This window comes from Gorilla gorilla, chromosome 19 (assembly GCF_029281585.2).
Source record: "Gorilla gorilla gorilla isolate KB3781 chromosome 19, NHGRI_mGorGor1-v2.1_pri, whole genome shotgun sequence".
Taxonomy (NCBI): domain Eukaryota; kingdom Metazoa; phylum Chordata; class Mammalia; order Primates; family Hominidae; genus Gorilla; species Gorilla gorilla.
The window spans coordinates 25,141,513-25,167,346 of record NC_073243.2 but is presented as its reverse complement, the minus strand read 5'-3'; the positions used below and the strand labels follow the sequence as shown (position 1 = coordinate 25,167,346).

At 45.0% G+C, this 25,834-nt stretch overlaps 1 protein-coding gene across 3 annotated transcripts in view; it reads right to left on the bottom strand.

Moving 5' to 3' along the window:
* Window positions 1–3,142: 3,142 nt before the first annotated feature.
* Window positions 3,143–25,834, bottom strand: part of GLP2R (glucagon like peptide 2 receptor) — a 65,114-nt gene continuing 42,422 nt past the window's right edge. For 2 of the 3 annotated variants that reach the window (XM_055367009.2, XM_055367010.2), the window contains 4 exons: window positions 23,203–23,291; window positions 13,604–13,742; window positions 7,268–7,309; window positions 3,143–5,875 (listed from right to left, as the gene is read on the bottom strand). In XM_055367009.2, the coding sequence (XP_055222984.2) occupies window positions 5,540–5,875; window positions 7,268–7,309; window positions 13,604–13,742; window positions 23,203–23,291 (606 nt within the window). In that variant the 3' untranslated portion in view covers window positions 3,143–5,539. The remainder of the gene's footprint in view (window positions 5,876–7,267; window positions 7,310–13,603; window positions 13,743–23,202; window positions 23,292–25,834) is intronic. The other variant, XM_019013027.4, reaches the window with a different exon arrangement.

Here is a 25,834-nt window from a genome sequence, read left to right as displayed (position 1 = left end):
GCCTGACTCAATATCTGATGCCAGAAGGATGTACTGCTCTGCTTGGCCAGCAGATTTTTATGCCCATCCTTGAACTGAGGATAGAGTCAGGACAACTCAAGTTCCGTGGACTGAGAGTAGGAGATGAGTGGTTTTTCCAAGAGGAAAATTGGGGTACTATAAGAAGGGCAGATTCTAAAAATAGATGTCTACTATAGAGACCTTGGGGAAGTCATTTCCCATCTCTAGATCCCTGAATCCTCAAGTACATGTAAATTCAAGGGCAGAAATGGGTCTCATTAAGAGCAGTAATCCAAACTGCCCCAGCTTCTGTTGCCACCTGCCCACATAAGATCCCAGCCCCTTGTGCAGTGTCTCTTGGGCATTTTTAGCATCTCCAGGAGGTGTCCCACACAGATTCACCCATAGATCCCTTAGTGCCAGGTGCCATTGCTGCCCCAAAGTACTACGTTCCTAATCACAGGCGAGGCCACAGTGCTCCTAATGTACCCAAGCTGTGTGCTGATCTGCTGAGGAGCCTTCTAGGTTAGAGTCTATCAGAACAGCCCCATGGGAAGTAGCAGGTGTCATGGAAACAGCTTTTGTCATTGCCTCCTGGAAACAGCTCTCCTAGCTTTTGTCTGAAGCTTCTCTTCTCTCACCAGGCTCAGATTCTGACCATGGAGCCAAGTGGGGTTAGCCGCCATACTGCTGTCCACTTCACTCCCATTTCTGCCCCTTAATGGGCATCAGACAAGCCCAGAAATGTCTGTATCTCAGGCTCTTAGGCTCCAGCTGGATGACCACTCCTTAAAAAATAAAACTGGGCCAGCCACACCTACATTGCCTATCACTTAAGAGTTGTGAGAATCAGTTGAGTCTGTGCTTGTGGAAGAATTTCTGAGCTCTAAATGCTACATGGGAGAAAGACTCAGTTTATTTGGACTTCGGCAAGGTATTGTCAGTTTCCAGAGGAGGGTTCACCTCCTTCCCCTCTGCCTCAGTTCCAATGTTCTCAACCTTGGTCCCATATTAAAGTCACCCAGGTGGCGTTGATGCCAAAGCACGGGCAGCAAAAGAAAAACAAATAGATACATTGGACTTCAACAAAATTTAAAACTTTTCTACATAAAAGGGCACTATCAAGAGGGCAAAAAGACAATCTACAGAATGAGAGAAAATATTTGCAAATAATATATCAGATAAGGTATCCATATCCAGAATGCATAAAGAATTCCTGCAACTCAACAACAAAAAACAAACAATCCAATTGAAAAATGGGCCAAGAATTGAATAGATATTTTTCTAAAGAAGACTCACAAAGGACTAATCAGCAGGCACATAAAAAGATGCTCGACATCATTAGTCATTCCGGAAACACAAATCAAAACCACAATGAGATACCATTTCACAGCCATTAGGAATGGTTATCATAAAAAAAATAGAAAATAAATGTTGGTAAAGGCCATGGAGCATTTGGAATCCTCATGCATTGCTGGTGGGAATATAAAATGGCACAGCTGTTGGGGAAAATATAGAATCACCATATGATTCAGCAGTTCCACTTGTAGGTATACTCAAATTTTTAAAGCGGAAACTAGATGTTTATACATCCCTACCAATAGCAGCATTATTCACAATAGCCAAACATGGAAACAAGCCAAGTGTCCATCAATGGATGAACAGATAAACAAAATGTGGTATGCATGGAATATTATTCAGCATTTTAAAAAAGGAATTTCTGACACACACTACAAGGTAGATGATCCTTGAGGGCACTACGGGAGTGAAATAAGCTGATCACAAAAGGATACATACTATACAGTTCCACTTATAGCTGATGTATCCAGAATAAGCAAATTCACAGAGACAGAAAGTAGAAGTTGTCAGGGGCTTGGGGAGGGAAGAATGGGAGCCTATTGTTTAATGGATGTAGAGTTTCAGTTCGGGAAGATGAAAGAGTCCTGGAGATGGATGGTGGTGACGGCTGCACAACAGTAAGAATGTACTTCATGCCACTGAACCATACACTTAATAATGGCTGGCCGGGCGCGGTGGCTCATGCCTGTAATCCCAGCACTTTGGGAGGCCAAGGCGCGTGGATCACCTGGGGTCAGGAGTTCGAGACCAGCCTGACCAATATGGTGAAACCCCGTCTCCACTAAAAATAAAAAAATTAGCCAGGAGTGGTGGCAGGTGCCTGTAGTCCCAGCTACTCGGGAGGCAGAGGCAGAAGAATTGCCTGAACCTGGGAGGTGGAGGTTGCAGTGAGCCGAGATCACACCACTGCACTCCAGCCTGGTGACAGAGCAAGACTCTGTCTCAAAAAACAAAAAGAAAAATAGATGGCTACAATGGTTAATTTTATGTTATATATATTTTGCCACAATTTAAAAAAGATCACTCAGGAACTTATAAAAATCCCAATGCCCAGGTCTAGTAAGACCATTTCAATCAGAACCTCTGGGGTCAGACCCTGTCACTGGCCTTTTAAAAAAGCTTCCCAGGGGGCTGGGCGCGGTGGCTCACACTTGTAATCCCAGCACTCTGGGAGGCCGAGGCAGGCAATCACCTGAGGTCGGGAGTTCAAGACCAGCCTGGCCAACATGGTGAAACCCCGTCTCTACTAAAAATACAAAAAAAAGTAGCTGGGCCTGGTGGCTCACGCCTGTAGACCCAGCTCCTCGGGAGGCTGAAGCATGAGAATTGCTTGAACTCGGGAGGTGGAGGTTGCAGTGAGTTGAGATCATGCAACTGCACTCCAGCCTGGGAAACAGAGTGAGACTGGGTCTCAAATAAATAAATATAAATATAAATAAATAAAAAGCTTCCCAAGGGATTGTAACGCCAGGATTGAGAACCACTAGACTAGATCTTCAAAGCAACAGGCAAGCTGAGTGACCAATGGGGTGGGCTATAAAAGGGGAGACACTCTCCTTCCATTCTTTTGACCTCTGACCTCTGCTTCTAGTCCCGCCCCCTCTGCCCACTCCTCTGGTCCCTAAGACCCAATTTAAGATATTGGAGCACCCAGGTCCCTGGCTAAACACCACAGCCCTTTTCCTCATTTCTGGCCAGGAATAGTGCATCGCATTCTTCATGGGTGGGAGAGACCTTCAGCTCCAGTGAGAAACAAATGTAAAAGAATCAACAAAATGCAAATCAAATTAAATAAACTTGTTTTAATCATTAGCAGAACAAGAGCAAGCAGTAAGTGTTGATCACCCCATTTGTGGAGTGAGGGGTGGAGGGAGTATTTATAAATGCTTTGAAAAAAAGTTTCTCCTCTTAGTGGTAAGGTCCTGGATCACTTACTCCCAGCAGCATCTGAGGCTCCCGAGAGCCATTTCTGTGCTGTCTCATTCCAGGAATGTGTGTGGACCACCTGCTCTGAACCGGCACTGTGCTGGGTACTTGCTGGGAATACGAGATGACCCCAGCTTTCTAGGAGCTAATTGGCTGATGAGCCGAGGCAGGGACATTTGCAGAAAGGAGAAAAATAGAAAGACATAGATTTTCATGACTGAGCTATGGATAATCTGGACACCAAAAAATAAACCTTTGCTTCGTTACTTGCCTGATGCCTTTGCCTCCATCCCCATCCTAAAACCAGGGCTGGACTATGGGGTGACACAAGTGGGGATCCCATTTCAAGTGCAAAATTTAAGGGGACCCCAAAAGTCCCCATAGTCAATATAAATAATATTTTAATGCAATTGTTTAAAAATAAAAATTCACATCAAAAGTCCCTCATAGACAACATTTGAAAGTCAGGACCAGAGCCTGCACTTGCAAGAGCTGGCCTCTCCTGCCTCACCCTTATCCTGCCCCTGGCTCCAATCAAATTTCATTTCTATAAATGGCTCATGGGCTGTAGTTTGTTAATTTTTTTTTAGAATATTGCATTAAAATAGGATTTATTTTGATCATTTACTTTGAGCTTTTTAGAGATGAGTGCCTTGATTATTTCACCCTAGTCCCAGCCCTGTGGCAAAGTATCCTTGAAAACAGAGATGCCAGTAAAAGACAAGATGCATGATTAAATTCCAAGCTCAGATAAAATATGCCCATGGGATATACTTATACAAGAAGATTATTTGTCTGAAATTCAAATTTAATTGAGTATCTTGTTTTTGTTTGCTAAATATGGCAGCCCTGCTTGAGGAGTATCAAACTGACTCCCCCGAAGACAAGGTGGTATTTAGTCCCATAGCAACATACCCCACCCACGTACACATGCATTTTACATACCAGGAAAGTGACACTCCTGTGCATTAACACACTGTTTCCAAAGGATGTCCATCCCTTGCTCTTCCTACAGCCTCTTGCCTTATACTTTCAGTCACTGAGCCTGACCCCAACTGCCTGGGCCCTCCTCGGCCTCGGTGGGTCACAGTAGGCAGGAAAGGATCCCACAGGCTGGTTGATGCAAAGTCTTGGATCTCTCAGAGCCACCCTGAGCATGTCCAGATCCAGCCAAAGTCCTATTGCTTTACCTGGGCCCTCCTGCTTTCAGTATTTATTCCCACTGGGCAAATTGAATTCTGATCAGCAGGGACTCTGGCCATGGAGAGTTATAGGTCAACTTCCTGGGACAACAGGTGTGACAATCAATGCATCAATGGCAAACCAAAAATGGTGGGGACATTCCTTGCCCCAAGAGAATGGTAGTGTAAATCAGGCTGGTAGAAGCCAAACTCAGAAAGGTAGATAGAGCCAGAAAGGAGAGGAACGGACCAAAGACGACATTCAGAGGGTCCCCAGGCGCTGGGGCCAATCCTCAAAGGGAGGATCAAGCAGAACTCCTGCTGTGCAGGGACAGAGAATTGAGGCAAAGAGAGAGAGAGGCAAGACTTGATAGGAGAGGAAGAGCAGAGAGGAGTGGCACTCTGGTGGGTGGAGTTACATACTGTCCAAGGAGGGCAGGCACACCCCAGCTGACCTGGGAGAGCAGACTGTCTCTTGCAGCATCCTGCCATGGCCACATGGGGGCGCTTCTAGCTCCCTCTCACCCTGCCCAGTGTTCTCCAAGGGTGGGCTTGCAGCAGAATTACCTGGGATGCTTATTAAACAGCTCCAATTCCTGGCCATGGTCCCAGACTCACTGTCTTAGAATCTTAGCCACAAGTCTAGGATTCTGCATTTTAAAAGCTTCCTAGGAGGTTATCATGCACCCTAAACCCAACCTCAGATGGAAAGCATGCACCCCAAGGGATAAAGGAAGAGATACTGGCTGGCTTCTCTATAACAGGAGACCTCTCTTCATGGTGGGACTTCATTGGCTTGAATTTACAGCCAGGCCCTAGGGTCTGGTGGGCATTCTGGAAAACACACTGGTGGGGGTTATTAGGATGAGAAGAGAAGGCAGAGGCTGTGAGCATGACACACAGCCTCTTTCATACAGAGCTTGAAGAACCTTGTGATAGCTTTCATATCAAAGTGGCATGGTGAATGGAACGAGAATGATTCCGTGCCCAGCAACGTGTGTCCTGCTTTGCTTCCTCTTCCTGGGCCGCCTCAAGAGTTCCTGGGAGCAGAGCCAGGGTGGTGGAACTCCACCCTAGATCTCACTCTCTTCCAGAATCTCCTCCATAGTGTTGGCCATGGTGACATCCCCCTCACTGCACTCGGACAGGCTGCTGCCCCGGGGCCAGCGTGCATGGTCCTGTTGGGGCTGGGCGCCCAGCTCCCCAAGACCTCGCATGGCTAGGTGTAGGAGCCTCCCACTGTTAAGTGAGGGCTGCAGCTTCCGAAGCTTCTCAGTGCCATCTCCTTCCGAGAGCTTCTTGGGACATTTTCCTAGGAACCGGAAGTTCTTCCCCAGGACACAGGCTCTGCAGCCTGAGTGGCGGGCTAGCAAGAAGCGGACCCAGTATTTCCGTAGCTCAGCCTTCACCTGCCGGGTGAGACAAGTGAGAGGTTACTGTCTTGGAGTCATTTAGCCATGTGTCCATTTAGCAAATATTAATTGAGTAGCTATTCTGTGCCACCCTTGGGAAATTTACCTTTTAACTGGGGGAGACAAGGAGAAACAAAGATACATAAACATGTCTGGTGGTGATGACACTGTGAGAGTACTAAGCAGGACAATGTGGTAAAGAAACAAAAACTTAAGATAGGGTATTCAGGAAAGGACTCTGCCGGGGTGGCATGTGAGCTGAAACCTGCTTGATAGGTGAGGAGCCCCCTGCATGAAGATATAGAAGAAGCAGCAGTGAGCAAAACAGAAGATGGTTTTGCTGTCAAGAAGCTTACATAGAATGTAAGCTATGTACATTCTATGTAAGTGGAAGTACATAGTGGGAGGAGACAGAAATAAATATTTACACTTGCAGTAGGGCGAGAGGAGGTTGAAAAGGGGTTGGAAACTCTACCAACTCCTACAGACAGGAGAAAACACCTGTTCTGGCCTCTGCCCCTCCCACTACCAAACCTTTTCCCAGGGAAGCAGAGAGCTGGTTGGGCTACGCAATAATATGAATAACTAAAAGCAATAATAGGCCAGGCTTCATGGTTCATGCCTGTAATCCCAGCACTGTGGGAGGCTGAAGCAGGTGGATTACTTGAGGTCAGGAGTTTGAGACCAGCCTGGCCAACATGGTGAAACCCCATCTCTACTAAAAATATAAAAATTAGCTGAGTGTGGTGGTGGGCACCTGTAATCCCAGCTACTCAGGAGGCTGAGGCATGAGAATCACTTGAATCTGGGAGGCAGAGGTTGCAGTGAGCTGGTATCATGCCACTGCATTCCAGCCTGGGCAACAGAGTGAGACTCTGTCTCAAAAAAATAAAAATAATTTTTTTAAAAAAGTAATCATAGTTCCCAGGTGTTGAGCATTTGCTATGTGCTCAGCATACCCAGAGCAAGACTACAAAGCAGGGATGATTGTTGCTCCCATGTTACTGATGAGGAAAGTGAGGCTAAACAAAGTGCGGCGACCCAGCTAACTCACAGAACTCCTGAGGGTGAACCAAGGCGTGAATTCAGATTTTTGGACTCTGAGGTTCAAGCTTGTTTCCTCTGTCACACTTGAATACTCCTTGCATCTCCAGCAGAGCCAGTGCTGGCTTCTGAACTCCCTTATACCCATCCCGACACCTTTTTTCCATTTGTCTAAACTGCCGCCTGCTCTCTGTACCGGCAGCTCACAATACAAATTTGTCCCCACACATGCTGGTCACTGCACATTCTCCCGTAGCATCATCCCATCCACAGAAACCTCCAGAGGTGGGTAGGGTTGCAGCCCCAGCCTCACATGAAACCAGGATGGCAACGTGGAAATCATACCTCTCCATTGGCAAAACCATACTGCAAGGCCACCAGGAACCCCTGAAACAAAAGGAGGACATGGCATAAAATCTGACTCCGGAGAAGATGTGTCTGAGAGTTACTGGCAATGTCCAAAGCCCTGCACAGGTCGTAGGAGTCTCCAGAAGAGGCGTGCAACTGCATTGCTTACACTAACTAGAATTAGTCATACTGGTTACATTAACTTGGATTTCCATGGCATCTGTTCTTACTTTGCCATCCAGCGCCCCGCCCGCCCTGCCCCGCCTATATCAGCCTAGGTGTTGGCTTAGATTGTTCACAGGTGCACATGGGTCAATGATGATTAAACCCCCAAGACCTTGTGTCATTCATTCAATTATACAAATATTGGGCAAGGTCACTGTTGCATCTCTACTTGGTCATAGTGGGCACTGGCTAATGTTTGTTTATTTGTTTGTTTGTTAGAGATGGAGTTTCACTCTTGTCACCAGGCTAGAGTGCAGTGGCTCAACCTCGGCTCGCTGCAACCTCCGCCTCCCGAGTTCAAGCATTCTCCTGTCTCAGCCTCCCGAGTAGCTGGGATTACAGGCGGACGCCACCACGCCCGACTAATTTTTTGTATTTTTAGTAGAGACGGGGTTTCACCATGTTGGGCAGGCTGGTCTCAAACTCCTGACCTCAGGTGACCCGCCTGCCTTGGCTCCCAAAGTGCAGGGATTACAGGCATGAGCCACTGTGCCTGGTCCTTTTTTTTTTTTCTTTGCCTGACTTGCATCCTTTCCTTTTGGCCCCTGACCCTCCCTACTCTCTGAGCTTCTGGCAGGGCTGTCAGTCATGTGGTTCCCATGTTCCAGGATGACCATCGCCACAATACTCAGCCCAAAATGGGCTGGAATCTAAGGTGCTCCAGTTAATGCTTGTTTCCATTGTCTTTCTCAGGCTCCTACATATCCTGATTTGTCAGATAGTCACTGTGATCACCTACATGTCCTGGCTGTCCCTAACTGATGTAAGGGTCTGTGGAATTTGGGCAGTGTGTCTGATATATTGGAACTGGATGTGTGTGCAGGGCCCAAGTGCTTGCATGTTTATAGAAAATGCCAGAACTCACAAGGAAAGGATGCATTTCCAACTAAAGAGTGAAGGTCCCAGTGGCAGGCTGACTCCTCTTATATCTCTTGATGATAATGAAATGTGGCACTGGGGAAGGCTTTTCTGCTCTTCCTTATGTAAGCCTTGTTCAGCATGTCCCTTCTGGAGCCAGACCAGGATCTCCACACTGGCAATCACGACATCAACCAAATGCTTGGATTCTGCCCAGGAATGTGGAATTTCCCTTCTCTTATGCACCTAGATATTCCATGGCTATAGCTTCCATAACAGGGGCGTACTGTTATCAGTTAATCATTTTCACACATGCAATCTGGTCAGAGGTTCACAGCTGCCCTATGCAGTTGGCGGGACAGGTAATATTTGCCTCTGGGCACATGATATCAGAAGAGCTGGCTTTTAGGGTGCCAGGATTCTCACAAACAAGTTGGCTAAAATAGGATTCCACATGACAAATGTGTCTTTTCACTTCCTCGGGTGCTTGCTTCACAGTTTTAGGAACATCCTAGGGTCTGGTTCTCATTCTAGATTAAGCAAGTGTGAAGGGAGTGGGTCCCACAGAACACATGGCTCTTACTTCATATGTCACTGCTGTTTGGCAGTCTCTCCAAAGCTCCACTGATAGCAGGAGGCTGGTGGAACTCTCTAAGCAGTAGGCTCTTGGAAGAGTAAAGGACCCTCCAAAGCAGCAAGGAAAGGAAGCTGTTAGGGCTGATGCCTGTTCTTGCCAATTCCCATGGTGGAGTCTCTAAAAAGATCCACGAAGTGTAGTTCCCCCAACATCTGCCCGCCTGTGCTCTTGCCTCTGCCTGGTGGGATGCAGAGAAACATGGCAGGAGTATTCAGAAGGTGGGAGGCCTCTGCCCACACACAAGCCCTCTAAGTGTGTTTTCTGGCTCAGTCCTGGTACAAAACACCCTGCAGAGTCACTTTGGTTCCTCACGTTCCTCAGCAGTACAGGGTGATGAGCAGAGCTCTAGCTGGCTTCAGGAACAAATCTTCCATGCTGGTAGCTAGTCTCCAGAGATGGCCCTGATGGTTCATCTTCTTTCTGTGGGCTCAGGCTGCTCTTCGCATCAAAAAGTGGACCTAGTTTTTCTCTCCCCTCGAATCTAGGATGACTTTGTGACTCCTTTTACTGATACAATGTCGTAAAAGTGACATTCTGGAAGTTCTATGCCTATGTCTTAAGAGGGCTGGAAGTTTCTACTTCCTCCATCTTAGAGGAAATAAGATGGAGGAAGGTCCTGAGAGTCCAGCCGCCATGCTGTGAGATATCCAAGATACATGGAGAGGCCACATGGAGGAGAACTGAGGCCCCCTCAGCTATATAGTCTTAGCTGAGGTCCTGTCCAACAGCTAGCGTCAATTTCTAGTTATGTGAATGAACCATCTTGGATGTGCCACTCCAATTGGGCCTTCAGATGTTTGCAGCCCCAGCCGAAAATTACATGTATCAAAAGAACTACCTACCCTGAGCCCAAGCAGCCCAGTCTACTGAATCATTAAAAATATTAAAATGAGGCCGGGTGTGGTGGCTCATGCCTGCAATCCCAGCTACTTGGGAGGCTGAGGCAGGAGAATGGCCTGAACCCGGGAGGTGGAGGTTGTGGTGAGCCAAGATAACACCATTGCACTCCAGCCTGGTCAACAAGAGCAAAACTCCATCTCAAAATGATAATGATAATGGTAATAATAATAATAATAATAATAAAATGGTTACTGTTTTAAGCCATGAAGTTTTGGCATGGTTTATTACACAGAATCAGATGACCAACACATCCTCCCTAGGCAGAAGAGTCTGATAGTCTAGGATTCTTTCTCAGAAATCTGCCTCACATAGCTCCACATGAATTACTTGTCTTTACCTGGCCTTGGGTGAGTGAGATCAGGTGATCAAGGGCTCACATTGCCTGACCCATGCCTTCCGGAGAAAAAAGGCCACCAAATATTACTACATAACAGCTGCAGAGTTGTTTTTTTTTCCTCTAATTTAGGATTACCTTTTAAAGAAGATTACGGCCAGGAACACAAAAATTCCAAATTACTAAACCTTATCTTTTGAAATTCCCTAAAAGACTGAAATAAACATGTTTTCATAATGGGAAAAAAATTGCTTATGGATCCTCTGTCTTGGTTCAAAGCCACAAAGAATTCAACTCCAACAGGAGGGAAAAAAATATTGTCCAACTGCTCATACCACACTTCAGGCTCTGGCTCCTTGGCCTTTGGTGAGCATGCAGTGGGCGGACACATTTTCTCTGCTCTGTGTACGAAATCTCAGCACTTGACCCTGTCTGGTATATTGCTCCAATATATCAGACAGCACTTGACCTTTAAGACTGGTATAGGGAACTTGGTGTCTCCTGGTTCTAATCTTCACAAGGCACCTGAGAGGCACTATGGCATAGTGGTTACAGGCAGGGGCTTAACCTCTGAATAAAAACCTCATCTCTGATACATGTTAGCATGTGAAAGTCCTCTGAGCCTCAGTTCTTTCATCTTTAAAATAGGTATAATAATTTATCCTTTGTAGGGATATTTTGTGAATCCCATGAGGCTGAAATTATTCCATGTTAAACAGATACTTTCCAGTGTACCATTTTAATTCCTTTGTTAGTATTTTAAATACATTTTTTAAAGTTATTTTCTTAGTGTTTATTCCAGGGATTACAACATGCATCTTAACACAATCTATTTCATATTAACACTAACTTAAGCCTGGTAAAATATAAAAATGTTCTCCTATATATCTCTATTTACTCATTCTTCTCCTGTGATATTCTTGTCATATATATTAGATCTTTATATGTTATAAGCCCAATAATACAATGTATAGTTATTATTTTATACAATCTTGTATTTTTAAAATCAGTTATGAGAAAAAAAACCTACACATAGCCTTTCAGATTTACCTGTGTATCTACCTTTTCCACTGTTTTTTATTTCTTCATGTGGATTTGAGTTGCTGTCTGTTGTCATTTTCTTCCAGCATGAAGGACATCCTTTGATATTTCTTGAAAGGGGTGTTTGCCAATAATGATTTCTCTCAGTCTTTGTTTTTATGATAATGTCTTTATTTCACCTTTATCTTGAAACATACTTTTGCTGGATTTAGAATTCTTGATTGACAATTGTTTTCTTTCAGCATTCTGAATATTTTATACCACTGCCTCCTGGCCTCCATTGTTCTGATGAGTAGTCAGCTGTTAGTTGTATCATTGGTCCCTACATGTAATGAACAATTTTTCTCTTGTTGCTTTCAATATTTTCTCTTCATTTTTGGCTTTCAACTGTTTGACTGTAATGTTTCCAGGCATGAATTTCTTTGTTTTATGCTTTTTGGAGTTCACCGAGCTTCCTGGATGTGTAGATTAACATTTTTCTTCAAATTTGGGAAGTTTTCAACCATTATTTATCCAAATATTTATTCTACCATTTCTATCTTTACTCTCCTTCTGGGACTCTCCTATGTGTATGTTAGTATGCTTGATGGCATTCCACAGGTCTCTGAAGCTCTATTATTTTTCTTCATTCTTTTTTCTTTCTTTTCCACAGACTGGGTAATCTCATTGACCTATCTTCAAGCTCACAGGTTATTTATTCTGCAATCTTAAATCTAAGCTTTCCTAATAAAATTTTCATATAAGTTATTGTAGTATTCAACTCCAGAATTTCCATTTGGTTCTTATTTTATAATTGTTCTCTATTGAATTGAGATAATTGAATTCCTTTAATTATTTCAACAACTTTTTCTTTAAATCTCTGAACATGTTTATAATAGCTTTGAAGTCTTTGTCTGATAAGTCCAACATCTAGACATCCCCCACCCCACCCAGAAAGTTTCTAATGACTGCTTTTTTTTTTTTTTTTGTCCTGAGTATGGGTCACACTTTTTTGTTTCTTTGCAGATCTCATATTTTTTTGTAAAAAACTGGAAGTTTTAGATAATATATTATAACAACTCAGGATTCTGATTCCCCAGTCCCCATCCCTGGAGTGGTGGTGGTGGTTTGTTTAGAAAATTGTCTGGACTACTAGTTATATGGAATCTGTCTCTGCTGTGGTATACGGCCAGTGATGTCTCTGCTCATTTTAAAAATTTTGGTTTTTATTTTTAAATCTGGTCATCTGATGCTGTTTCCAATAGCTTAATAATCAGCCAATGATTGATCAGAAGTTGTTTTCAAACACCTCAAGCCCATAAGACTTCCATACCCTTTGCCAATGGATCCATATGTCACTTGGGGAACACATTCAAAGTTCAGTTTAAAGCCTTCCCTGGCTTCTACTTTCCACCAGACCCTCTCATGTTTCCTCTGTATGTGTGCAGAAACTCACATTCAGCCAGAAATGTGTGAATGTCCTTTCTGGTCCTTCTTGAGTGTGTATGCAACCTTATGCATGTACACAACCTTCCAGTCAACCTGAGAAATATGTGGGGGCTTGTCAAGGCCGACTGTGGCTGTCTCATTCCCCAAATCTTCCTGTTAAATTTCTGGCTAGCCCATCAGTATGTTTTTTCACCCCAGATAGAATGATAACTTCAGGCTGTAACACTGTCTTTCCCTGTTTCTTTGTCACCAAGACGACCACTGTATCTGGCAATGCCCAAGGATGAGAGTTTTTCTGCTCTTTGATCCAAATCAAGTCAGCCTCCCTCTTGAATGAAGCTGCTAGTTTTCACTAGAATTTCCTCAGTGGTGGAGCAGGGATTAGAGAACAAAAGCAGTCCCAGACAAAAATAACATAGACTCCCACTGTTATTACTGAAATTCAGTAATTTTTCTTGAATGAATCCTTCTCATTTCTTTTCTTTTTTTTTTTTTTAGTTAATTTCTAGGGTCCCAAAATGGTTGCTATTGACAGTTGTCCAATTTTATCATTGCTTTTTGGGGAGAAGTTTACTTTGCACAATGCTCTGCAGAGAACCCAGCAAAAATAGGCACTTAATAAAAGGCTTCACATTGACACTCATAGTTAATATGATCATGAGTCACACCAACTATTACCACCCAGGAAAGAGACCATTTCCCCCTTCTTAGTCACTGAATCATGCTGGCAGGATCAACGCAATACTTCCCCGTCTGCATGCCCTTCTAATGCCAAGGGCCCTTACTGATAAAGGCTGCTGATGCTACAATTCTATTTTCATCCACGGGCTCCTTAATTCTGAGCCTGTTTCGGCCACATGCATTTTGTTTTCTCCAAAGTCAAGTCATCTTGGTTCAGATTTCTACTTACATGAAAGGAGCTCAGTGTCAACTGAATGAAAAGTCGTATAAGTTTTGCAAATCCTTCAACTTGATCATCAGTGATGAAAGAGAAGAGGATCTCATGAACGCCCAATAAAGGAATGAGGACCAGTGTTGATTTTGCCAATCTGTAAATGACAACCAAATAACAGTCATGAGGGCCACATGGGGAACAAGCAACATTTCCTGCTCTTCCATGCCATGACTTTGTTGCAGCTCTTACCATATTGATAGTTGTTTCCCAGATGGTCTCCTTGACTATAACATTTAATGCTTCAGGGCCATTGTGGTCTTGTTTACTGTTGTGTTCCTACACTTGATGCATGGGGAATGCTCAGAAAACATGAATTGAATGAATGAATGCATAAATTCCCCTGTATAGACTGTCATATGTCTGTAGCTCTTAAACTTTTGCCTGATGGATAGATTTCCATGCAAGTGACTGCCACCCTGGGACACTCCACCCCTACCAGGTTTGTTAAATTTCCTATCACGTGGCTAGCAGTTTCAACTATCTCTTTCTTTACTCAGGACTTTCAACATCAGTATTTCCAGTGTTACCATGAGAAGGGAGAGAAAATGAGTTGCCCAGGGTCACACAGACACTAAGTAGTAAACCTCGGGCTGGATGTGGGGGCATCTGACCTGCAGTTCCGACCTGCAGACTTCTTTCTGGACTTCGCTGTCAGCCCTCATGTTGCCCCTTAACCCTGGTGATAGTGAGGGCTGCAGGAAATGAAAAACTGATCCTCCTCATAAAAAGTGCGGCGTGGAGGTTCACTGTTGTATATAGACTACACAAAAAAGACAAACATTCCTTGTGCCACCCACGTGTAAAGTGCACAGCTGGGACCCAAATGTTGCATACTGGTGGTTCCCAAACGTGGCTGACTATTAAAATTCCTTACAGAGCTCTTAAAATATATACATATAGTTTCCTGGGCCTCAGTATCAACTCCCTGAATCCACACCTCTGGAGGTTGGGTCCCAGGAAGTTAATTTTTTTTAAGAGACAGGATCTCCCTCTGTCACCCATGCTGGAGTACAGTAGCATGATTCTAGCTCACTGCAGCCTTGAACTCCTGGGCTCAAGCAATCCTCCTGCTTCGGACTCCAGAGAAGCTGGGACTATAGGTGTGCACAACTGTGCCTGGATAATTATTTTATTTTATTTTATTTTATTTTATTTTATAGAGAGGGGATCTTATGTTGTTGCCCAGGCTGGTCTCAAACTCCTAGCCTCAAGTGATATAATACTCCTGCCTCAGTCTCCCAAAGTGTTGGGATTACAGGTGCAAACCACTGCACCTGGCTGGATGTGGACTTTTTAAGGAACTCCTCATGGATCCTGAGAAGTATACAGGTTTAGAAATAACTGCCCTTTACTGTTGAGCTGCTTCTTAATTTAAAACTAACTACATTAGCAGAGATGACTCATATTCGGGGTACGAACAAAGCTACTGTCTTACCCACATTGGGAAAGAGGAGCGTAATTGTAATGACTTTTTTTTTAGCTTAGGTCACTTCTTCTAAAGGGGCCAGACTAGGAGGAACTTCCCCTCAGATCCCATGGAATTAAAGGTGTAGAAAAACAGGGTGGCATTCGCAGTTCATGGGGGAGTTTCTTAAGGAAGGTTTAACTCTGTCTGAGAGCAAGAGCTTACTATGAATCCTATGTCTGCAAGGGCCATTCAGATGCAATGTTATCAATGAAATAAACAACCTCACCTTTGTGCCCCCAAAGGATCTAAAGCCAAGAAGAGGGGTGCAGGAGCCACCAGGACGGAGGGACTCCACCTGGCCATGTGACTGTGTGAACCAGAGCCTTGACTGTCAGGAGAGGCTGATGAGTAGACAGATGGAATCATGGGCCTTGGCTGTGTGGTTCTCTTGAGCTGAGCTCAGATCGACTCCCACTCCAACACCCACCCCTACAGAAGTCATTTCGCTAGGCAACATTAATATGCTCCTAATGAGAGAACATTTCAAGGGTTTTCTATTTCCAGGAGTGTTTTTAAAGCCCTCTGGCCCAGAGGTTACAAAGTGGTGACCATGGATAGTAACTGACCTGCAGACAACTTTTGCTTAGGCCACAGAGCAATTTTTGTTATTGGAGTCATCTTTAAATAATAATATTTCTAGAAAAAGTGTCCAGGTTTCTGGCTTCTTTTGAAAAATGAGGAGATCTGGCAACACTGGGCTCAAATTCTTGCATGGCAATCGTTGGTTACAGCTGGGCAATGGCTGTCCCTTTAGAAGGAAGCTGTGACATCCAGCCCCCACCCGGCTTGTACTACTCAATTGTGTTACTTGCTTGGCCCTTGTAAGAGTCTGAATTTGTGACCCTTGCTCTGGGTGGGCTGGGTTTTCATGATACAGACTTATATGCCTACAAGCAGACCTGTGTCTTGTCAGCTTATTCTGATGCCATGTTATGGTGTTATGGTTTTTTAAAACAAACTTTTAATTTTGGAATAATTTTAGATTTACAGAAAATTAGCTAAGGCAGTACAGAGAGTTCCCATGTCTCTTCACTCAGTTTTCCCTAACGTTTTTTTTTTTTTTTTGAGACGGAGTCTCGCTCTGTCGCCCAGGCAGGAGTGCAGTGGCGGGATCTTGGCTCACTGCAACCTCCGCCTTCCGGGTTCATGCCATTCTCCTGCCTCAGCTTCCCAAGTAGCTGGGAATACAGGCGCCCGCCACTGTGCCCAGCTAATTTTTTGTATTTTTAGTAGAGACGGGATTTCACCGTGGTCTCGATCTCCTGACCTTGTGATCCGCCCGCCTCGGCCTCCCAAAGTGCTGGGATTACAGGCTTGAGCCACCGCCCCCGGCATAGTTTCCCCTAATGTTAGCATACTACATAACCATGCCCGTTTGCCAAAACTAAGAAACCAACACGGTATATTACTAGGAACTAAAGTTCGGGGTTTATGTGGATTTCCCGCTAATGTCCTTTTCCTGTTCTCTGATCCCACATTTCGTTTAGTACAGAATGATCTATAAAGAATAACAATTTTTTAATAAACTTTTGGGCTACTCACCCTTCTGGATGGAGACATGAAAGGATTGTCTACCCTTCACCTTATTCTAACTTCTCCTTAGACGAAGTACTATTTGTGTCCCTGTCCAGATGAAAATCCATAAATAGCAATAGCAGTTTACTCTTACAGACTGTGTTTATGCTCATTTTCATCCATAACCTTTTGTTTATTTAAATGGTTCCATTTATTGCAATCATTTAACTATCCAACAAATATTTATTGAGCATCTGCTTATGGCACATGAGTGAATATAGTGGGAAAGAAGGAGTTGTAGTCAAAGGCAGCAGGACACAGGAAGAGTATCTGGGCCTGAGTTCAAATCTCAGTGTTGCCAATTATTAGTGCTATGACTGTGGGCAAATTATTTAACCTCTCTCTGTTAGTTTCCTCATCTGTAAAAGGAGGATTATAATAGTAATAGCATCTACCTGACAGGGCTGTCACAAGGATTAAACAAATAACATGGGGTAAACCCTCAGAAAAAATGGTATCTGACACATGATAAATGATCAATACATTTTAGTTATTACTATTTTTAAAGAAGCCATCCCTGCCTTTCGGTTGCTTATAACTCAATTTTTTAAACAAATTTTCCTTGAATTTGTAACATTTTTAGTCTTTGGTTGCTGATGTGGTTCAGAACGTGGTACTCCAAAATATGGCACCTTGACATACTGAGTATTTTAAGCTGAAAGAATTTGAGAAAGCCACAGAAGCAGGAAGGTCTCTCTAACCTCCCGCCCTTCTCCCTTGAAACAGGTCATGAAACCTAGGAAGGATTTTCTGACCTTCTCCTGAAGCAGAGCACAAGACCCTCATGTGAGAGGTGAGGAAAGGAACGTCCTTATTTCTGAAGACACAATGACACAAGAATCTGTACAAACAGGCGTTGCCAAATTTCCCCCAGTTTATGACCATTAGATCTCCTTTGTTCAATCATACTTCCCCCATGACTGTCCACTGTGCATCAAACCTAGCATAAAAATACACAAGTTTGACCATTTCTTTGGGTCTTCCTTTCCTTATGAAGTCTCCTGCGTCATATAAAACTTATGAAATAAACTTGCATGCTTTTTCTCCTGTTAATCTGTCTTTGTCTAATTTTTAGACCCAGCCAGGGACCCTAAGAGGGTTAAGGAAAAGCTTTTGTTTCCTACATTGCCTATCAGAAAGTCCTTTCAGAAAGAACTGGGGTTTAGCATGTTAAGAAATGCTTGTCGGGCCGGGCGCAGTGGCTCACACCTATAATCCCAGCACTTTGGGAGGCCGAGGTGGGCGAATCACCTGAGGTTGGGAGTTGGAGACCAGCCTGACCAACATGGAGAAACTCCGTCTCTACTAAAAATACAAAATTAACCGGGCATGGTGTCTCATGCCTGTAATCCCAACTACTTCAGAGGCTGGGGCAGAAGAATCGCTTGAACCTGGGAGACGGAAGTTGTGCTGAGCCAAGATCGTGCCATTGCATTCCAGCATGGGCAACAAGAGTGAAACTCCGTCTCAAAAAAATAAAAATGAAAATGAAATGCTTCTCCTTTATAAATGAATCAAGAGCTCTGCCCAGGTGCATCCCATGGAGAGTTAAGGCCCTTTATCTAGGGGAAGAGAGCTGCCTCTGAGCTGGGAACCACAAGAACAGAGAACTCCAGCTGAGCTGAGGGTCTGCTGAACTCTGTCCGCATTCCTAGGGCATTGCTTACCCTGTTTATAGCCCCAAAGTTCCTCCTTCACAGTTGGCTCAGTTCTCTTTCTCCAAGCCAGACAGATGGACCATTTTTTATTTCCTTTGCTTGACGGTGGAAGCCCAGGGACAAGGGCTAAGACTACAGAAGTTTCTCTAGCTCCTAGCAACTTGCCTCTTTGGCAGGGCCTAAATGTGTTTAATTTAAACTTTCCTAAAATATAATCTTGGAGGGAGGCCAGATCAGGGTTACATTCTAAAAGTTCTCAAAATCTTCAAGAACTGGAGGCAGCCTGTACCTACAAGAGTTTGGATAAAATATGCTGGGCCCTGTCACCTCCTCCTTCTTATCCCATCAGAAGTCTTTAAGGGAAAACAAACATGGAAGGGGATGAGGAAGAGGAACAACTTTCCGACATGGAAGAGGGCAGTGTGAGCTGAGGAGCTGAGGGGTGCCAATGCCCCACTGGGGTTATAGTAAAGAGCACTCTCTCAGAACTTGAAAGTGAGAGAATTAGCGAGGCTTTCTAAGAACACAATGGGCAAGTGAGTTCATAGATGCTGTAGGATTTACCAGCCCAGGGAGTTAAATAAGGTGGTTCAGGTGTGTCCTGAGAGATAGGTCCCTGCCTTTTTGCTAATGAATAAGCATTAGCTAATCAACTCTATTGCACTCTACACAAAGAACAAGTAAACAGAATGGTGGCCAATGAAAATGGCAGGGAAACCACAGAGGGAGGACGTTCTCAGTGCCTATCTCACCCTAGTCTGTGGAGGGCACACTGGATCTGGGGAATGAGCCTCCTTCCCAACAGGTAGGTGGTGCTGTGGGCAGGTGGTGATTTTTCAGGCTACCCTCAGCATCCTTCAACAGCAAGACTCTGCTTTGTGATGTGATCACCAGTAACGTTCTTTGGATTCCTGGATCTTCTGGTGTTGCGGATTAGGAAATTTTGGGAGGCGTGTGGGCACAAGAAAGGAATGCTCTACCCCATCCCCACCTTCCACAGACGTTAAAAATGAACAGTGCTCTAGTTTATATATATTGTGAGCTCAGCTGGGGTCAGTCAACCTCCCAAAGTCTCAGCCACTCAAGAATATAGATGGATTCCCTGTACCATACCCAGGTGGTGGCAAGCTCACCAAGGTGAGGCATCTCACCCTAGGAGGACTTTGGGTAGACACACACCCAGGTACCTCTTTTATTATTATTATTATTATTAAAGAAAAAGGGTCTCACTCTGGCTCAGGCTGGTCTAGAACTCCTGGCCTCATGTCATCCCTTCCCCTTAGGCTCCCAAAGTGCTAGGATTGCAGGCATGAACCACTGCACCCAGCCCCAAGTTCTTCTTCTTAAGCTTTTTCTTTGAACAAGGGCAGGGGAGAGGAAAAAAGGAATTTCCAGACAGACTGCATATGTCAGTCAGGGTTGCTCTTTCTCCCCACAAAGCAGTCACCCTGGATCATCGCTCATCCATGAGGGTCTCCCCAGTATCTTGATTTACCCTTTCCCAGACCAATGGCTCCTGGTGGGTACGCACCCTCCAGGGCTATGCCGGGCAATCTATTTGATATTGGAAGAAAATATTATAATAGAGGATAATAGGCATTGTATATATATTAATTTTTATCTATCCTCTTAAATTTTCTGTTTTTTGGTCTATCTTATAATACATATATTAGCTCATGATACCATGCATATACATGAGGAGGGATGTGCTCAGAATTTCTTTACTGACAGAGATGCGTGATCAGAAAAGTCTGAAACTCTAGAGGGGACTCTGGAAAAGAGAACATTGAGGCTGCATGACATTTCTAATGGCCCAACCAGAATATTCCACTGAGAACATCCTCCCTCTGTGGTTTCCCTGCCATTTTCGTTGGCCACCTTTCTGTTTACTTGTTCTTTCTGCAGAGTGCAATAGAGTTGATTAACTAATGCTTATTCATTAGCATGTGTTCTTTCAATAGAACATCTGGCCCAGCAGTCCTCCACACTGGCTGTGTATCAGAATCTCCTGGGAGACTCTGCAGCAGGGGTATCCAACCTTTTGGCTTCCCTGGGCCACGTTGGAAGAAGAAGAGTTGTCCTGGGCCCCACGTAAAATAAACTAACACTAACAATAGCTGATGAGCTAAAAAAAAAAAAGTCCATGCATAGTTTTTGTGATATCCGCCACAACGGATAAGCAAAAATGTCCTTCCATTCAAAGGGTTGGACACGGCTGCTCTGTGAGGTTCTATCCTGCATTTATGGAGCCGGAATACCCAGTGGTAGGGCTCACAAGGCTGCACTTCTGGCCGGCTCTCTGGGGATGCTGATGAGCAGCTATGATGAAAAACTATTTAGGGGTTGCTGTGGGTCTTGGGCATGGCGAAGGTGCCAGTGGCCCGTGGTAGGCTTTGGGGGCACAAAGCAGCAGTGTGTCAGCTCTGAGTCCCTTTGGGGTCAACTGCACCATTTCTGTCTCCTGGAAACACTAGCCTCTGTCCACTTTCTGGGGCACCCTGGTTTTCCTGGCACCTGTTTATTGAGAGAACTCTCCTTCCTGAGTGCACCCAGCAGGGTGGACTAGAGCAGGCCTTGAAGCTCCACCCTCAAAGAGTGGTGAGAGAGGCTAAGCCTTTGGGAAGGGAGCCAGAGAGACTGCTTGGCCACTTGGAGCCTCGACTGGAGGCGCCAAGAGAGACAGCGTGGCTCCCTGGAGCCCAGGCCAGGCCAGCTCCCCAGGGCTACGGGTTTCTTGCAAAATGTTTGGACCAAAGCTCCAACTAGCAACTATAGTATGTCTGCCCATTATTGAACCGGGTGTGTTTACCCTTCTAGACCTCCTAGAGGGAGGGTAGAGTGGCCACCCATATTTATAACCATATCTACAGACTCCTTGAATCCTCATAATAAGCAGGAGATGAGTCTGCAGTGACACTCCCATTTTTACACGCCAGAAAGCAGGCCAAAGGGGCCAAGGCACTTGCCTAAGGCCAGTAGGCAAGTCTAGGGTCGTGGCCAGCTCCCTCTGTTCCACCTCCTGCTCCATGCCAACATCCTAGTCCTTAGCAAAGTAGAATGCATGCTCCTCAAATGCAGGGTATACATCGTGTACACCGTTTTTTGTTTGTTTGTTTTTGAGATGGAGTTTTGCTCTTGTCACCCAGACCGGAGTACAATGGCACGATCTCGGCTTACTGCAACCTCCGCCTCCTGGATTCAAGTGATTCTCCTGCCTCAGCCTCCTGAGTAGCTAGGATTACAGGCACACACCACCACACCCAGCTAATTTTTGTATTTTTAGTAGAGACAGGGTTTTGCCATGTTGGCCAGGCTAGTCTTGAACTCCTGACCTCAGGTGATCTGCTCACCTTGGCCTCCCAAAGTGCTGGGATTATAGGCGTGAGTCACCGAACCTGGCCTCGTGTCCACCTTTCATTCCAAGCACAGTACCAGGCACATCGTAGGCATCTATTAAATATTTGTCAGATAAAAGGAAAAACTCCCTTCCCAGCACCTGGGTTAGGCCTTATAAAGGGGAGAGAAACAGGGCTAGGGCCATCTTCACTCGTGCCCACCTCTTCTGCCTTCCTGTGTGGACTGAAATTCCTACTCTTAGAGCTACTCTGTGGGTTAAAACACGCCCGTTCCAGAGCCCTGCTGAATGCATATGCCACATAGAAAGCAAAGAATAGGCCACGTGTGGTGGCTCACGCCTGTAATCCCAGCACTTTGGGAGGCCAAGGCTAGTGGATCATGAGGTCAGGAGTTCGAGATCAGCCTGGCCAACATGGTGAAACTCTGTCTCTACTAAAAATACAAAAATTAGCCGGACGTGGTGGCAGGTGCCTGTAATCCCAGCTACTCAGGAGGCTGAGGCAGGAGAATGGCTTGAATCTGGGAGGTGGAGGTTGCAGCGAGCTGAGATCATGCCATTGCACTCCAGCCTGGGCGACAAGAGCAAGACTCTGTCAAAAAAAAAAAAGAAAGAAAGAAAATAAAGAATAACTAGGAAAAGAGGGAGGAAACCCTTCACCTCTCTTCGTTCATTCATTTGCTTTTACAACAATGCAGATCTAATAAATACCTATGATCTGACTGACTATGAATGAGGACTGCTGTCATCTCAGAAAGAGGAAGGTGAGATGCAGCGACAACAAGTCACAATTAAAGGATGCCTGTGGAAGGATGTCTTTCCTTAGACCCTAAAAGTTTGTGGCCTCATTTCTCAAGGTCTCAAAAACACCCAAATAATCTCTTCTCTTCAAATCCTTCCCCAAGAAAAGCAACTGCCAAACTTCTCTTCAAACAAGACTGTCCTTTTCCCACAACCACCCATTCTTAGCAACTTTTTTTTTTTTTTTTTGAGACAGGGTCACCCAGGCTGGAGTGCAGTGGCACAATCATGGCTCACTGCAGCCTCGACCTTCTGGGCTCAAGCAAGCCCCTCACCTTAGCCTGGGACTACAGGCATGCACCACGCCTGGCTAACTTTTGTATTTTTGGTAGAAACGGGGTTTCACCATGTTGTCCAGGCTGTTCTCGAACTCACGGCCTCAAGTAATCCTCTTGCCCCAGCCTCCCAAAGTCCTGGGATTACAGGTCTGAGACATCACTCCTGGCTTCTTAGGGGCATTTTAACAGTTTTCTGCTGGGGGATGTGAATGCCCTTGACTACTCACCATTTGCTTCATCGTCATAGAAGGTCCTCACCGTTGACAAAAGCCTCACTTGATCCTATAGCACCTTCCCGGAACTGCTCTTTCCGATACCCTGGCCTTAGGAGATAAATGTCCTTCCCAAGACATGGGGCCCAACAGCCAGAGGCCTTACAATAACCTTGGACTGCTGGGGACCAACCTTAAGCCACTCACCTGTATTTATAATCTCTGAAGCACATTTGATGAGCTTTGAGCTTAGAAATGAGAAGCTTGAGAATTTTCAGGAAGATGAAGAAATTGACCTTGAAAAAAAGAGCAGAGTTGGGTAAGTAAGTGATGAACTCCACATAGCTGTGAACTTCAAGGTCAGGCTGGGCTCGGCCATCAGTTCCATCAGTTCAATGTAAACCAGGGGCAATTTAGCAGTTAGCTGGCCAGGTAGTAAATGCTTAGCTGTGATCTCCACTGTCCTAAAGGCCATCTGAATCTCCACTGTCCCAAAGGCCATCTGAATCTCCAAAGTCCCAAAAGTCATCTGAACTGAAAGTCTGGAAAGAATTTCAGAAAGTGATTTAGTTTATTATTCTGCCTTAAGGAGGCCCATCATTAAGGCCATCTAGAAAGGCAGGTGGACGTTCACATTATTATTATTACTATTATTGTTATTATTATTAACTACCACGTATTGAGTACTTATCACTTAGTACTTAGCTCCATGCCAGGCTTTGGGCTAAGAATGGTCCAGGCATTCTTTTATCTAATTTTTACAACATCCCCCTAAGGTAGCCACAACTATTTTTATCCTCATAAAACAATGAGAAAACACGCGCAGAGAAGTAAGTGTAATTCCCAGGTTGCACGGCTAGTCAGTGATTAAGCCTGTAATTAAACCCAGATTCATGGGATTATAACCCTCCCTTCACTTAAACAGAATGCTATTCTGCCTCTCTTCTGTAAAGAACTCCATCCCTATTGGTGTCTAACTTGAGATCCTGTTGCTGCTATGGAATTCATAGACAGAATATGCTCTCTACTCCCTAGAATACATTCCACGACCGTCATGGACTGGGAAAATCCAGCCCTCCATCGTCAGCCTTTAAAGAAATTTAAAAATATGCCTGCAAATTCCTTGGCCCTTCTCCCTTCAAAAGGTGGAGGCTAATCCCCCTTATTCCCCTCTTGAGGTGAGCTAGATTTAGTTACTTGCACTTAACGAAAAGAATATGGTGTCATAGAAGTGGTGCTATGTGACTTCTGGGCTAGGTCCTCAAAAGGATGGCTGGCTTCCACCCAGCTCTCTCTCTCTCTCTCTCTCTCTCTCTCTCTCTTAGGTTTCTCACTCCAGGGGAAGTCAGCCACCATTTTGTGAAGACACTCAAGCAGCCTGTTGGGAGATCCACGTGGGGTAACTGAGTTCTCAGGCCCAAAACCAGCACCACCCACCACCAGCCACGTGTGTGCGCCACCTTGGGAGCTGATCCTCCAGCCCCAGCCAAGCCTTCAGATGGCTGCGGCCCTGGCTGCTGTCTTGGCTGCAGCCTCAGGAGAGATCAAGAGCCCCCTGGAAGTGGTGAAAAGCAGGTGGCTGGGTTTGGGTAGAGCTTGGAGAATGAGAACAGGGTTTGTGAGAAGTGAGACTGGGCAGGAGGCGGGGGGGTCCGTTTCTGCAGGGTCTTTCACAGCCGTGGTAGGTAAGGAGTTTGGGTTTTCTTCTGAAAGCAATGAAGAGCCAGTGATAGATTTTAAGCACGCAAGTGACCTGATCAGACTTGTACTTCTGCATTTCAGAAAGATACTTTCAGCGGCAGTGTGGAGAATGGATTGGGTGAGGGTAAGGCTGGAGGAGGGGAGATCAGTTGGGAAGTAGTTTCAGAGTTCCTGGGGGACGGTGATGGAGAAAAGAAATCAGCAGCAGTTCTGGTGCTTCCATGATGGAGAGGAAGGGATCAACTTGAAATGATGAAGAAGTATGAGTCAAATGATCTTTGTTATTGACTGGATGTGAGGGCCTGAAGCCAGCAGGAATGATGGAGGTTCCTAGCCAAAGAATATTTAGGAACAGAAAGTTTAAATACAAGCTAAATGTCATCAAGTAATGTATTTCTTTTAATGGGATATCTGCCTCTCATCATAAAGAGAAAACGTTGTGTCCTTGGCTTAGTGATTTGTTGAACATAGGCATTTTTCTTACAAAGCAAGCTTAACAGCAGAAAGGCATTTATTTCAGCAAATTAATTTCAATCAGGACTGTCTCCTAGACAATGAAGGATTATAATGGGAAGCATGTTGATTCACTGTTCTCTGTGTCTTCCAGAGACCAGACATGAGAAAATGGGCATCAACCCATAGAACATACGAAGGAGGCACTTCCTCACTGCCACAGGATGAAACCCTAGCTGGGGGTTACCATGAAGCCTCTGCTCATCTGGGCTTCCAAGAAGACAAGAGTCAGCAGGTACTTTTGGATAGTGCTTTTCTTCATTTTCACACAAGCCGGAAAGGGGCTGAGTGAGGACATTTTCCAAGAATCCAGCCAACTCCTCCAGGATTCTGTGACCAGATGGGGGTGGGTGCTAAGGACCCCAAATATATAAGGATCTATTCCAGATTCTGGAAAACACAGATGCATTCTCAGATGTGACATTCTTGGTGACACTTTCTTGTTACCCCAGCTTCTGTGCACAGATCTGGGCCTACAAGTTGGCAGAGGTGATTGCCGGTATAGCGGGAGCTCAGGGGTAGGCCTCATCTACCCCTAAACTCTTCCATCTACCACCAAACCCCTCCTCCTCTGGCCTGCTGTGTGGACTAAAATGCTAATCCTGTAGAGCTACTTTTGTGAGTC